Raw genomic sequence first — 15,091 nt, 5'->3', positions numbered from 1 at the left:
TCCCCCTACCCCCACCTCCCCACCCCATTTCCTTGATGCCCCTAAATGGTAGGGCCAGGAAGAATGACCACCAAGAAGCCTGGGCAGTAAGATGCCTCTTTATTGGTGCTGGAGCTATTTCTGAGGGAGCAGGACCCTTTCCTTCAGCTACTTCCTCCTTCGGGGAATACTCCGTCCCAAGGGCACCTCTTCCATCAGCTTCTGTAGGTGAGAGAAGATAAGAATGTTGGAAGCTTAGAGTTCAAAAACCAGCCAGGACAGGTGACTTCTTAAGGATGTGAGGTCAGAGGTGAGACTGGGTAAAGCATTACCTGTAACAAGCGTGCTTGGTAGGCAGGGGGATCCTCTCCAGCCAAAGGCTGGGGGTGCAGATGCAGGTAGCGTTCAGTGGCTATCTCTAGCTCCTCCACCTCATAAAGAGTTGCTGGGTCTAATGAGTGGGCATTGATGAGGCTCACAAGATATTCTTTGTAGTGTGACCTGGGGAGATGAGGGAGCAGAACTGAGTACACCAAGTGCCTGTCTGGGCCACTACAATTCTTAGACCCAAACAGGACTACAAACTCCTACCTGTTATACTAGTAAGTACTGCCAATCAGCATGTACCATTACCCATTCATGCCCTTGCCCAGAGAAACCCCTCCCTCCCACTCTGTGCAAGATCCTACTACTCCCAGCGACCCCACCTTACTGCCTGGGCATGCCCTCACCACTCCTATCCCCCATTCCCAACATCATGCTCTGTAAGCCCTGGCTGGCACTTACTGACAAAGGCCGGCATAGCCAGGCGGAGTTTCTTTGCCACAAGCTTCATCCCTAAGCCCATTGGGAACCTCTTTTTGCTCCATCACTCGGCAGCCACCTAAGAGTAAGGGAAAGGAAGGGACTCTTCATTTGGAGGAGGCAATTGACATAAAATCCCCGAAGAACTGGAATATCCATGCGGCATGGGAGGCAGCCTCCCACCTGGGTATATGCAGTATATATGCACTGGGTATATGCACTGAGTATATGCAGATACTTAAGAGATGTTTTCAGCAGAAGACCAACTCTTGATAAGGAAGCTTGCTGCCTTATTTTTTATCCAGGCTGGCTTCTGACTTATAACCACACTTTGATAAAGTACTCTTGGTTTTTAGCTCCTGCATGGTAACTGAAGCTTTTATAGTACTAGGGATTGAGCTCAGGTATTAAGCAGTTAGGTAAGCATTCTTCCACTTTAGCCACAGTCCCAGTTATTCTCTAACAGTTGTATCTCCAAGGTGTTGACAAGCAGAGTAGCTTAGAACCCTACATCACACCTGTCTGTTGCTCTCAGGGAACCTTTAACAGTGCCCTGCAACTAGCAGTTCTCATTAAATACCCAAAGAATTAATGAATGAATCATAATCATTGGAGAATGTGAGAAGTAGCCTAGCATTAAGAGCAATCACTTTTAATGGTATCTTAGGTAAATAGCTGAGCTGCAAGGTAGGTATTAGCAAGGTAGATATTTTTACCTCTATTTTATAGAGGACTAAACAAGACCCGAGGAGGTTATTAACTTGCCAAAGGGCACAACTCCAGACCCAGGCCTTCCCTTTACCCACCCTACAGTGGGATCCCAAAACACCATTATCTGAGGCTGGTCAGACACTCACCTCCAGGGACTGCCCGGGCCCCAGCTGGAGGCTCTGTATTAAACATGACGTTATTGTCCTGAGGAAGGGTAGAGATAGGTATTATGTTCCCCTTGATCCAGCCACTGTTGTATTTCCTATCATAAAGCCTTTTCCATTCTTTCCCACCCAAGATCCTGCCTCCCTCTCCTGGGCAACCTGAAAGGCCAGTGGGGCTGGTCACTGCTCACCTGCAACAGCTTCTGGAGCCGGACAGCAGTCCAATCTCGTAAGTAAAAGAGGCAGTCTCGAGGGTGGTGGCCATGCAGGGATTTTTTCACCTTGCACTTAGGGTCTGGACATTTCTGGTGGAAACCCAGAATGAAAGATAGGAAGTTGGAAACTTGGGGTCCTGAACTCTCAGAAACCCCTTGTATGTAGGGAGAGAGCTAGAGAGTATGAAGCCAAAAAATAGGGAAAGGGACCAAAAAATGGTACTTTATATCCTTACTAACCTCCTCTCTTCTTCCCCTGGGCACTCCTAAATGGCCTCTTTGTCTCAAACCCAGTGGCAGCTTCCCACCATTATCTTCCTTCCCCATTCCTGTACTCACATTCTTGGCATAGAAAGTATTGTAGCAGCCACTGCAGAACTGGTGGCGACACTGGGTACAGTGAAAGTGCATGCAGCCTCCTCGGGCCAGTGCATATGAGAACTTGCACTTGGGGCAGTCTGCAAGGGATAAGAGATCTAGGCTACAGCAGCCACTGTAACATTAAGGCCATTGGTGGTCTTGACAGAGAAGACTACTGAGCAGATAAACCAAGTAGGATAGCCTTACCAATACCATTTTCTTGAAGATACATTGCTAGGCCTTGGGCCTGGTATTCTGGGTCATTGGTACGTTTCCAGTTCTGGAAATCCTCACAGCTCCGTCCCCGGTGCTGTTCTTCCCACTGCCAAAAGGAAAGCAGGCTATTCATGCAAGCTCTGACCCATGCCCTGGCCCTTCTTACTCATTCTTCTACTCACATTCAGTGGTCCCCAGCTTAGTTTATGTCACTGTCTATCACCATTTGCTCACATTCTAAAACTGAGGGGCTATTTTGGTTCCTCTCTCTCTCTCTCTGTATGTGTCAATACTAGGACTAGAACTCAGGACCTATAAGCTTACTTGGCTTGCTTGTTTACAGCTGGTACTTTACTACCTGAGCCATGCCTCCGGCACAACATTGTGTTGGTTAATCACAGATGAAGTCTTGTGGATTTTTTTTGTTCAGCTCCGTTTGAACCATACATGATCCTCAGATATTAGCCTTCTGAGTAGCTAGGATTTATAGGCATGAGCCACCAGTGCCCAGCTTCACCTTGGATTTTCATTTCCTCATACCATTTCATATTATTCACGTTTCATTTTCACCACCCAATCTGTATCCATTTTCTTAATCCTTATTACTACCATGCCAATGTCAGATCTTGCTTCCAGTTACTTGCTTGACTTACTAATCTGTTTCTACTTCTGCTTCCCTAGACCCTATTTTCTACACTGTAGCCAAAAGACTAGAAATCCTTTCAAAGAAGTCAGAGAGCTTGGTAATGTGCTGGTTTTGAGGTCTGAAGATAGGGACTCAGGTGTTCACTTTATTGTTTCATGACACACATGCCAGTGTTTTGGTAGCAAACATTCTCACAATGAAAGGCAAACTGCCTTCCTTGGCCTTGAGGTCTATCATCTGACAGCTAGCTCTTGACAGACTCACTCTTGACCCAAGGCTCCAGCCATGCAACTTTTCTGCCTTTGTTCTTTCTATGAGTTGTTCTATCTGTTGCAAATATTCTCTACATGGGTGGCTTCTTCTTAACTTTCAGGCCAGAGTTTAAGCCATTTTAGGCCATGTATGGTTACTTATGTTTATAATCCTAACTATTCAGGAGAAGGAGGTAGGGCTGCAGTCTAAGGTTTGTCAAGGTAAAATCAAGAAACCCTCTCTGAAAAATAAACTGAAAGAAAAAGGATTAAGGGTTATGGCTTAAGAGGCCCTGAGTTCAATTCTCTGTACTACTCCCACCCTCACCCTCCAAAAAAGATTAAGTCATTTTAGAGAAGATGTCTAGAATCTAGCTATCCTTAGTAGGTCCATGCTGTTATCAGTATCTGATTATTACTTATTTTCTTGATCAAATTTATATCTATATTTAAGCATCCCCCCCCCCCCCGCCCCTGCTCTTTCTGTGTCTCTTTGCCAGTCCTGTGGCTTAAACTCAGGACCTAGGTGCTGTTCCTGAGCTTTTTTGCGCAAGGCTAACATTCTACAACTTGAGCCACAGCTCTACTTCCAGCTCTTTTGGTAGTTTTAGTAGAATGAAGAATCTCACAGCTGGGCGCTGGTGGCTCACGCCTGTAATCCTAGCTACTCAGGAGGCTGAGATCTGAGGATCGCGGTTCAAAGCCAGCCAGGGCAGGAGAGACCGTGAGACTCCTATCTCCAATAAACCACCAGAAAACCGGAAGTGGCGCTGTAGCTCAAGTGGTAGAGCGCTCGCCTTGAGCTGAAGAGCTGAGGGACAACGCCCAGGCCCAGAGTTCAGGCCCCACGACCGACCAAAAAAAAAAAAAAAAAAGAATCTCACAGACTTTCCTGCCTGGGCCGGCTTTGAACTGTGATTCTCAAATCTCAGCCTCCTATGTAGCCTGAATTACAGGAATGAGCCACCAGTACCTGGCTACTTTCCCTTACTTTACTTTCTTCTTTCTCTCCCTTTTCCTTCTCCCTCCATTCTTCCCTTTTTCCTTGTGCCTGGCTCCCTAAATAATATGCTCTTTAAACTCAAACCCTGTGACTGTTTTGCCTTCCAGTATACCCTGAGTCTAAAACGGTACCTCAGAATGGCTTAACAAATATTTTTCAGACTTGGAGTGTGACTCACCTGGCGCTTGCAGCGCACACAGAAGGTCTGCTGACACTGGGGACATGTGGCCTCCAGCTGTTCACGCTCATATATGAAGCCAAAGGAGCACTGTGAGTGTAAGAACATAAAGCTATTCAAACCCTGACCTGGAGACATCCCCTACCCCTCCATAACAGCTCTTCTGGTCATGCCATTTACCTGGGCACACCACAAGAACTTGGGGTCTCGCATTAGCACAGCCTCAGTCAGCTTCTTATGAAACAATGCATAGGCATCTGACTCTAGACTGTCTCGTAGCTAGGAACAGAAGGTAGAGATGGTGAGTGGTGAGTTGAGAATGTAGAGATGGTGAGTTCAAAGCCTGGGAGAGCAGAACCATAGGGACTGTAATACCTGGATGTCAAGAGTAGAGAAGTAGCTGAGTAACTGAGTATCATCAGTGAGGTCTGGGCGGCCACAGGCAGGGCATGCCATGTCTGTGATGTGCTTTTCCTTCAAGGCAATGGTGAAATGTTGGCGGAAGCACTCAGGACAGATGGTACACTCACAGGAAATCAAGGCCTGCATCTAGAGGGGAGAGAGAGAGATGAGAAAAGGAAGGTCAGAAGCCACCACAATCAACCTGCAAAAGGATTACTACTAACCAAATGTCCACTGAGAAACCAGTTTAATTAACTAGCCATAGGTAACAATCTCAGGTATCCACAAGTGCTGGCAACCCAAATATCTGAAGGTAGTTAGTAGAGGAAAACAAGCAATAGCAAGATCTAAAGACAAGAATGTCTCTAAAGGCATTCACATTCAATTAAAAACGAATATGTAAATAATATCTTGAAACTGGGAGGGCTGGAAATGTGGCTTAGTGTTAGAATTCTTGCCTTGCATGCATGAAGCCCTGGGTTTGATTCCTCAGTACCACATAAACAGAAAAAACCAGAAGTGACACTGTGGCCCAAGTGGTAGAGTGCTAGCCTTGAGCAAAAGGAGCTCAGGGAGGGCTGGGAAGGTGGCTCAGTGGTAGAGCGTTTGCCTTGCATGCATGAGGCCCTGGGTTCGATTCCTCAGCACCACATAAGCAAAAAGAAAAAAAGCCAGAAGTGGTGCTGTGGCTCAAGTGGTAGAGCGCTAGCCTTGAGCTGAAGAGCTGAGGAACAGCACCCAGGCTGAGTTCAGGCCCCACGACCGGACCAAAAAAAAAAAAAAAAAAAAAAAGAGCTCAGGGATAGCATCCAGGCCCTGAGTTCAAGCCCCAGGACTGGCCAAAAAAAAATAAAGAAACTTGGAGCTGGTAGTCAAGCCTGTAATTCTAGCTATTTGGGAGGCTGAGATATGAAGATCACAGTTTGAAGTTAGTCTGGGTAGACAAATCGATGATTTTTTTTTTTTTTTTGCCAGTCGTGGGGCTTGAACTCAGGGGCTGGGTACTATTCTTGAGTTTCTGTTTATGTGGTACGGAGGAACTGAACACAGGGCTTCATGCATACTAAACATGTACTCTACCACTAAGCCACATTCCCAGCCCCTGTGAGACTCTTATTACCAATTAACCACTAAAAGCTGGCAGTGAGGTATGGCTCAAGTGGTAAAGCACCAGCCTTGAGCAAAAAACCCAAATGAGAGTGCAAGACTCTGAGTTTGTCCTAGTATAAGTGTCAGTGCGTGCGCACACGCACGCACGCACACACACACACACACACACACACACACACACACACATCTTGAAATGATAACCCTGTAGAGAACAGAATAGTGGTTATTAGGTGACGAGCATAGGGGGTAGAGTTAGAACATAGGGTCAGCATGAAGTGGTTTTTTTGTGTGTGTGTGACATGGGACTGTATATATCTTCTTTAAAAACAAGGCCTTGCTATATTGCCAGGCTGGCCTCGGATTCAGTATGTGGTCTAGGTTGCCTGAACTCCCAATTCTCCTTCCTTAACCTCCTGAGTGCTAGGTGAACCCACTATGTTGGCTGTAATTTTATCCTGATTATGGTTATGGTTATATGAATCTACATATGGGATAAAATGTGAAAAAACTATATACATAAACATATACATAAACTATATACATATACTATATACATAAAACTATATACATAAAACTATATACATAAACTATATAAGTAAACAAATAAGATCTGTACTATAGCTAACACTGTCAAATGTTTCTTTTAGACTTGATTTGCATTAAAATTGTATATCACCATTAAGGGAAGATGGGTAAAATGTTCTATTTTCACAATTTCCTGTGTATCTGCAATTATTTTAAAACAAAAGATAAAAACAAAACACAAATCCAGGCTATCTAAACTGGACTGTATAGAACAACAAGCTGTCACTTTGACCTAGATAAAGTGAGGGCTCAGAAGATAAAGAAGGGTGGTTCTTTTTTTTTTTCTTCTTTGTCAGTCCAGGGGCTTGAGCTCTTCCCTGTGTTCCTTTTGCTCAAGGATAGCATTCTATCACTTAAGTCACAGTGTCACTTCTAGCTTTTTCTGTGATTAATTGGAGATAACACTCATGGTTTCTTGCCTAAGCTGGTTTTGAACTGTGAATGTCAGATCTCAGCCTCCTCAGTAGCTAGGATTACAGGCATGAGCCATCGGTGTCAGCTGAAGGGCTATTCTTATCAAGTGAATATTTGATGATGCTAAATTATTGTTAAATTTTTGGTATGTCAATGGTGTATTCAAATAAGTGTTTTATATTTTCAGATATACATCAAAATATTTATAAAGAATGAGACTTATTATTTATAAACACCTGAGATTTACTTCAAAATAATCATGAGTATAGATGAAATCAAAATTGGCCAGACAGCTGGTTGCTGATGGCTCACACCTGTAATCCTAGCTACTTAGGTGGCTAAAATCTGAGGATTGCAGTTTGAGGCCAGCCCAGACAGAAAAGTCTATGAGACACTTACTTGTATTTTTTTTTTTTTTTGGTTGATCGTGGGGCCTGAACTCTGGGCCTGGGAGCTGTCTGTCAGCTCTTCACTGTAGACTAGTGCTCTACCACTTGAGCCTCAGCCCCAGTTCCGGCTTTTTCTGCTTACTTGGTGCTGAGGAATCGAACCGAGGGCCTCATGCATGCAAAAGCCAGGCACTCTACCACTTATCCACCTTCCCAACCCTGACACTTCTAATTAACAAACAAAACACCAGACATGGAGCTGTAGCTCAAGTGGTAGACCACTAGGCTTGAGCACAAAAACTCAAGAGACCATGCCCAAGCTTTGAGGTACCAGCACAAAAGAAAAAGATTGGCAATACAATGATACTGCTGAAATTTGGTGACTGGAATGTCTGCTGGAATGGAGTAAGGTGTAAGGAAATTCATTATACAATGGAATTGAGTGAGGAGTAAGGAAATTCATTATACAATCTTTTCTACTATTGTACATTTGCTGTAGTTTGAAGTCCCACAGAGATCTACATAGTAAAGCCTGTTCTTGGGGATGGCACTACTGAGAGGTAAGTAGAGCCTTTAGAGGGAGATGTCTAGTGTGAAGGAGCATGCCATCAAAGGGAGCTGAGGACCCTAGTCTTTGACTTCCTGGCCATAAGGAAAGTGGTTTTGTTTTGCCACATTATCCTGCTTATGCCATCACAAGCCTAAAGAAATGGAGCTAGCCAGGCATTGGTGGCTTATACATCTAATCCTAGCTCCCCAGGAGGCTTAGAATTGTAGTTGGAGGCCAGCTAGGGCAAGAAAATCCTCAAGACTCTTATCTCCCTTAACCAATAAAAAGCTGGAAGTAGAACTGTGGCTCAAGTGGTAGAGCTAGCCTTGAGGGAAAATGCTAAGGGATAATGCCCAGGCCCTGAGTCCAAGTCCCAGTACTAGCACAAAAAAAAAGAAACTGAGCCAAAAAAAATCATGGCTGAAATATCTGAAACTGTGAGCCAAAGTAAACCTTTCTCTTCGTGAGTTGACTGCTTCAGGTATTTACTATATAACAGAAAACTGACTAACATGTTTTTTGTTTTTTCAATTTTCCATAATTAGGGCAACATGTTCCTGCTTTCCCTACTCAGAAACCTGCAGGGGTATATGAGCAACTGCAGAGCAGAAGACAGGACTAGACAAGAGTGAGGCAGGAGGTCTAATGGCAACTGAGAGTTCTAAAACAAAGTATAGTAGGGAGGAACTTACTTTGTTTCTGGGCAGGGCCCAACCACACACAGCACATTCCTGGGCAAGCAGGCGACGAAGGAAGGCCCGGTCCTGGCTATGCCTCACAGCTTCTATCACATCCAACAGTTCATAGTTCCTGGGTGTCTCCTGCAGCAGTGACAGAGCCAGCTCTGCCCGGCCCCAGCTGGGAAGTGCATAAACTGCCAAAAGCCGTCTGACCAGGCTCTGCAATTTCATTCAGGTGCAGAGAGAAATAACTGTCAGATCAGTGATTCTCCCCCCATCAGTCTTCTTCTGGGCTCTTGAGCATCTTGCCTTTTCTCAGTACCTGCTTGTCTGGCCCATCCCAGGAATAGGTGGGTTCAGGACCAGTATCCCAAAGGCGCTGGTGAAAGGGCTCTAGACGTTGGCGCTGTAGTTCAGTCAGAGCCCGTGCCACATCACCCCCATGCTGGAATAAAGCCTGAAGGGACCCTTCCTCAGGCCCAAAGCCCAGGGACTGGAGCTCTTGCACCTGTACATTGGGAGCGGAGTGGGCGTAAGAGGAGGTAAAAACAAGCAAGACAGAGTATGAAAGACTCTGAAACCTCAACTGTGTCCCACCTCCAGCAGAACTAGTACCTTCCTCCTCCTGGCCCTCACACACTCCTCCACAGCTTCATCAAGGTTCCCATGACGATCCAGCCAGGCTTTCCGGGCTTCCTGACAAGAAAAGGCCCCCAGACCTGGGTCCTGCTGTCCAGCCAGTTCAGCTACCATCTCCAACACGTAAGGCAGCTCTGAGCGCAACCACTGCAGGGGCACCTCAGTGCCTGAGTACTGTAAGGCTGAGAAGATCTCCTCTGGACAGGCACCTGCAATTTCTCCTTCCTAAGGAACAGACATCCAGAGGGTCTATCAGGAAAAGCACCATCCCAAACCAAACCCTCGGCGTGATCCAACATATCAGCAGTGGCTGTTGAAGACATACTGATCATGTGACCAGTGCATACCATGGTAACTGCCTTTCCTGAAGTATTCAATACAAAATGACAGGTTTTATCTAAGAATGCCTATTAACAAGCTATGGCACTTTTTTTTCCCCAGCTCAGTCCCACCTCAGTGTAGGCCAGATTCTTACCCGGATCATGAGCACTAGCTGGAGACCTTCCTCTCGCATCTTGTCTTGGCGCTGTTTCTCAGCATTTGCACTGGTACTGGTCATGGAGGCACCAAGTCGTTGTGGAGGCCCAGGCTTTGGAAGTCCCTTTTCCAAAGAGCTAGCACAGGGCACAGGAGCATGCTGTACTGGGGTAGGGCTGCTGGTCCGGTTACACATAGCACACACCCAGCCAGGACCCAAGTTGCAGAAGGTACAGTGAATACAGTACCAGACTTGGGTCTGGGCAGAAGGCAAAGTATCCCCCTGCTGGGAAGGTAGAGAGAATTATCCCATTGATTGGATAGCTGAGGTTCATAATGGAATTACAGAGAACTAAGGGTGAATACTGAAGGAAAAAGGAAAATGGGGAAGTAGAGAATGGCATGAAGTTAAAGGCAAATAAATTGCTGAGGATAGGAAAAGGTTACCTTAAGGGGCTGCAGACAAATGCCAGCATCCTGGGAATCCATCACCAAGCTAGGAGGCTGGGCAAGCCGTGGTCTCTCACATATGGCACATAGCACAGCTGCTGCCTCATTCTCAAAGGTACAGCTCTGGCAGGCCCACTGACCCCGTGCAAGCTCAGGTTCTAGGTCTCCACTTCCTTGGAGACCTTCAGTCCCTATCCCCAATACCTTACAGCCTCTAGGCCTTTTACAGGCCACACAGAGGACTGCCCAAGGCTCATTTAGCATGGTACAGGCAGCACAGTGCCACAGCAGATGGGTGCTTCCACGATCAGGGGAAGAAAGAGAGCTGCCTCCCAGAGCCAGCAAGGAGGTTGAATGAGGTCGTGGGTGGGATGATGCAGGTAAACTGTAATAGAAAAGTAGACATGGACTGCTGAGGTGGTAGCTAATGCCTGAGTCCCTCATCCCCAGTCAGGTCCCATTCCCTAGGGAATGTGGCTCTGACCATTGTGCATCTTGTTCTCTCTATTTGGAATATTCCTATACCTACAGTCTGTTCAACATGTACATGATAGTTTGTAGCTTATTGCTAGGTATGTATCCACAACATAGGGCCTTAATTGTGCTAGGTATTTAAAATACTGTCAAAGGATCTTATCCTTGAGATAAGATTATATCTACATACTACCTATTTGCATTCCTTTATAAGGAATAATATAACCAGTCTTTGTGTGTGTGTATGTTCATGTGTGTACATGTGTGTGCTGGTATAGGGTTTTGAATTTTTGCTCAGCTTTTATGCTCAAGGTTAGCACTCTACCACTTGAGCCACACTTCAAGTTAGTATTTTACTGGTTAATTAGAGATAATGATCAGGGTGCGTGCGTGCGTGCGTGCGTGCATGCGTGTGTGTGTGTGTGTGTGTGTGTGTGTGTGTGTGTTGTGGAGCTTGAATTTACAGCCTGGGCGCTGTCCCTGAGCTCTTTTGCTCAAAGCTAGCACTCTACCACTTAGAGCCACAGTGCCACTTTGGGTTTTCTGGTGTTAACTGGACATAAGAGTCTCATGGATTTGCAGGCATCGGTGGCTCACGCCTGTAATCCTAGCTACTCAGGAGGCTGAGATCTGAGGATCGAGGTTCAAAGCCAACCTGGGTAGGAAAGTCCACAAGATTTTTATCTCCACTAAACCACTCAAAAAACTGGAAGTGGCACCATGGCTCAAATGGTAGAGTGCTCGCCTTGAGCTGAAATGCGGAGGGACAGTACCTAGGCCCAGAGTTCAAGCCCCACGACTGACAAAAAATTAAATAAATAAATAAAATCTCATGGATTTTCTTGCCTCCGCTGGCTCTGAACCATGATCCTCTGATCTCAGCCTCGAGAGCAGCTAGGACTAGAGGCGTGAGTCACCAGCACCCTGTTCAGACTGGCTTTAACCTTAATCCTCAGACCTCAGCCTCCTATTCAGTAGCTAGGATTACAAGCATGAGCCACCAGCTCAGGTTCCATTATAACCAGTCTTATAGGATTGATGCTTGGTTTGTTTGTAATTTTCTTGTGGTATGACTGGTTGCTTGACTTCTACTAAAAAATCTTTATAATATAGACCTTGGCACATAATAAATATCTATGTGATTTTCTATAGCCTCTTAATTTTATTCCAACCAAAAAAGCATCTTACCTGGGGCTCAAGTGGGCAGCCTGCGGGGTTCTAGGCAGGGTCTGTCGAAGGTGATGAGCACGGGATGGGTGTCCATGGAACAAGAGGTCACAAGCTGGGCATGAGGCCTGTTTACAGGCTGGGCAGTGCAGAGTGGCTGGAGCTGAACCACACAGAAAGCAAGGACCAGGACTACAACCTGGAAAACATGAACAAAATATAAGGTTTAAATTTTAACCTGAATACCCATGTTTACTGTTTACACAATACCCAATACATGCAATTAGCCTAGGTAGGTATCTGTCGACAGATGAACAGGTTATATACTATTCCTCTGCCATATAAACATAAACATATATATATACACATATATACACACACACAAACACATATATGGCACATTTACAATAGAGTATTATTCATCCACACAAAAGAGAATCCTATCACTTAAGAAAAATGGATGGAGGCCGGGTGCTGGTGTGTCATGCCTGTAATCCTAGTTACTCAGGAGGCTGAGATCTGAGGAATGCGGTTCAAAGCCAGTCCATGAGACTCTTATCTCCAATAAACCACTAGAAAATCGGAAGTGGTGCTGTGCCTCAAGCGGTAGAGTGCTCACCTTGAGCTGAAGAGCGGAGGGACAGTGCCCAACCCCAGAGTTCAAGCCCCACAACCGACAAAAAAAGAAAGAAAGAAAAAGAAAAATGGATGGAAGTGGAAGACATTGTATTACACAAGTATCACATGTCTGTCCCTTTTGTGTGTGTGCGCGTGCATGCTGGTCCTGGGGCTTTAACTCAGGGCCTATTCCTAAGCTTTTTTGCTCAAGGCTAGTGCTATACCATTTGAGCTGAAACTCCACTTTCAGCTTTTTTGTGACAGGTAAGTCTGTGACTCTTACCTCCAATTAACTACCAAAAAGCCAGAGCTTTTTGGAGCTATGGTTCAAGTGGTAGAGCCTTGAGAAAAAAAAATCAGAGATAGCACCCAGGTAATGAGTTTGAGCCAGGACTGGCACCCCCCAAAAATAAAAGAAAATGCAGGAGCTGGAAACGTGGCCAAGTGGTAGAGTGCTTGCTTAGCATGCATGAAGCCCTGGGTTTGATTCCTCAGTACCACATAAACAGAATAAGCCAGAAGTGGCACTGTGGCTTAAGAGTGCTAGTCTTGAGCAAAGAAGCTTAGGGACAATGCCCAGGCCCTGAGTTCAAGCCCCAGGACTGGCAAAAAAAAAGCAAAGAGCCAGTCACCAGTGACTTTTCTACTTCAATACCAAACAACAAAACTAGGGCTGGGAAGGTGGCTCTGTGGTACAGTGCTTGCCTCGCATGCATGAGGTCCTGGGTTCGATTCCTCAGTACCACATAAACAGAAAAGGCCGGAAGTGGCACTGTGGCTCAAGTGGTAGAGTGCTAGCCTTGAGCTGAAGAGCTCAGGGCAGTGCCCAGGTCTAGAGTTCAGACCCACCCACCCTTGCAAAAAATGCAAAGAGGCAGTAACCAATGACATAACTATGATCCTAGATACTCAGGAGGCTAAAATCCAGAAAATTAAAATTTGAAGTCACCCCCAGGCAGAAAAGTCAATGAGACTATCTCCAAATAACCAACAAAAAGCAAATCTGGAAGTATGGCTCAAGTGGTAGAGTGCCAGGCAGTAGGCAAGCAAGCTGAGCAAACAGGAGGCCTTGAGTTCAAATCCTGGTGTTGGCGAAAAAGAAAATAAATTCCAACAACAACACCAAACCAAAAGAAAGATAGGTTAGGAGTGTAACTCAAGCACAAGGCCCTAAGTTCAATACTGAAAAGAAAAAAGAAAAGCAAGAAATGTAAGAACATAAAGAAAGGTCCCAAATATCCATCAATAAGTCTATTGCTCTCTTCCATAAAGGACCAGTGATACCTGTGGCTGAGGGTGTGGTGAGGGGGCCAGGAGCAATCTCTCTCAATGGTGGGTCAAACTCTGAAAGCTGCAGCAACTAGGAAGAAAGAACAAACAATGGGCAAGGGTTGGGGGACAGAGACCCGTGATTCCTGACCCCTTTACCATTATTCTTCCTGCCTGTCCCCCTTACATCATCTCCAACTTTGTCATTTAGCAGCTGTTCCAGTGCATTCTGTCTTGGATGAGTATTCTGCAAATAAGATCATAAGAGTTCTCATTTAGGGAAAGGCTCCTTCTCTAAGCCGTGAACAGTATGAGGGGCTCCCAAACTGCTGAGAGGACTAGATCCATAGTTCAGCAGCATGGGGTCCTCCCAACAGCTTGCATGAGGCTGGGCTCTTCAACTTGGTACCTAAAAGCTTCAAGGGGCTAAAGGGGCATCTCACCTCCAACAGTAAGCTGAGCTCAGTCCGAAGCAGCAGTACTTCCAATGTGACCGTAGCAACTTGGTGCTCATCTGGTTCCTCCTGCTCTTCAGGGAAGCTCAATCCATCTGGCCTCTCCTCAGTATAGCCATACAGTCGCAACACATCCCGGCCCCCCTGCCACACATTCACAACCAGTCACCAACCCAAGCAGGCTCCATGGGCAATAAGGCTGAAACCCTCCCCATTCAGTACAGATTTGGGAACAACTTTCAGCCTTGATCTAGTGTCCTTCCCCCATAAGAACCAAGGACTTCACCTGCACAGCATCCACTGTGGTGCGAAAGACCGGATTATTGAACTTTACCCCGCGCCAGTATCGGGGCCGCTGAGGGCTAAGGAGGTTGCGGCCATATTTCTCCAGGATGTTCAGTGCCGTGGACAGAGTGTTGAGGTAGTTTCTTGGCTGGAGGGCAGTCAGAAGGCAATTTGTGAGCCCAGCCCGGGCTTCGGGAAGATCTACGTCCCGCTTCCCAGGCCTCACCTCCCCGAGCGCGTTGCAGCGGACCAGCCGTGCGGCGTCCAGCTGCAGGTAGCGGGCAGCCGGTGGCAGAGAGGTGGCCAGTAGTGGCTGGAGCTGCTCCAGGGAAAATGACTGCCCAGAATCCCGCCTCAAGGCGCTCGCCAGCTCCTCTCGGGCCGCCAGGACGGCTCGCTCCTCCTCCCCCGGCATCTCGAGACTGGAGTCAGCCTCGGCCTCGCCGTTCCGCCAGGACCCGGAGCAGGCTGCGCGTGGCCCGGAAACCCGAAAAACGTCCCGCTTTGCGGCGCCGCAGTTGCCGCGCGGGTCCCTCAGCCTACTACCACTGCGGCCCCGGCTACCCGCAAGGGTTAGCCGGGAAAAGGAAGTATCAGGCA

The 15,091-nt window shown here is 46.5% G+C and overlaps 1 protein-coding gene across 1 annotated transcript; it reads right to left on the bottom strand.

The window, feature by feature from the left end:
- Positions 1-78: 78 nt before the first annotated feature.
- Rnf31 (ring finger protein 31) lies at positions 79-15,072 on the bottom strand. Its single transcript, XM_070025740.1, has 21 exons — positions 14,718-15,072; positions 14,493-14,639; positions 14,195-14,350; positions 13,939-13,998; positions 13,767-13,842; positions 11,886-12,063; positions 10,221-10,608; positions 9,772-10,059; positions 9,273-9,521; positions 8,980-9,165; positions 8,670-8,876; positions 4,903-5,076; positions 4,708-4,806; positions 4,528-4,617; positions 2,441-2,555; positions 2,213-2,331; positions 1,850-1,963; positions 1,641-1,698; positions 766-862; positions 312-480; positions 79-201 (listed from the first exon to the last, which is right to left on the bottom strand). The coding sequence occupies exons 1-21, from the start codon at positions 14,904-14,906 to the stop codon at positions 148-150; spliced, it is 3,213 nt and encodes a 1,070-aa protein (XP_069881841.1). The 5' UTR covers positions 14,907-15,072; the 3' UTR covers positions 79-147.
- Between the last annotated feature and the right edge of the window lie 19 nt (positions 15,073-15,091).

This window comes from Dipodomys merriami, unplaced genomic scaffold, assembly GCF_024711535.1.
Source record: "Dipodomys merriami isolate MVZ:Mamm:240054 unplaced genomic scaffold, mDipMer1.0.p SCAF_1, whole genome shotgun sequence".
Lineage (NCBI taxonomy): Eukaryota > Metazoa > Chordata > Mammalia > Rodentia > Heteromyidae > Dipodomys > Dipodomys merriami.
This window is presented reverse-complemented; position numbering and strand designations above follow the sequence as displayed.

Excerpts from the sequence above, each read along its gene's own strand:
- Rnf31 (XM_070025740.1), bottom strand. The coding sequence starts at position 14,906 with ATGCCGGGGGAGGAGGAGCGAGCCGTCCTGGCGGCCCGAGAGGAGCTG. Across the intron at positions 12,064-13,766 it reads CACCACACCCTCAGCCACAG|GTTGTAGTCCTGGTCCTTGC; the intron begins GTATCACTGGTC and ends CATGTTTTCCAG. Across the intron at positions 5,077-8,669 it reads GGGCCCTGCCCAGAAACAAA|ATGCAGGCCTTGATTTCCTG; the intron begins GTAAGTTCCTCC and ends TCTCCCCTCTAG.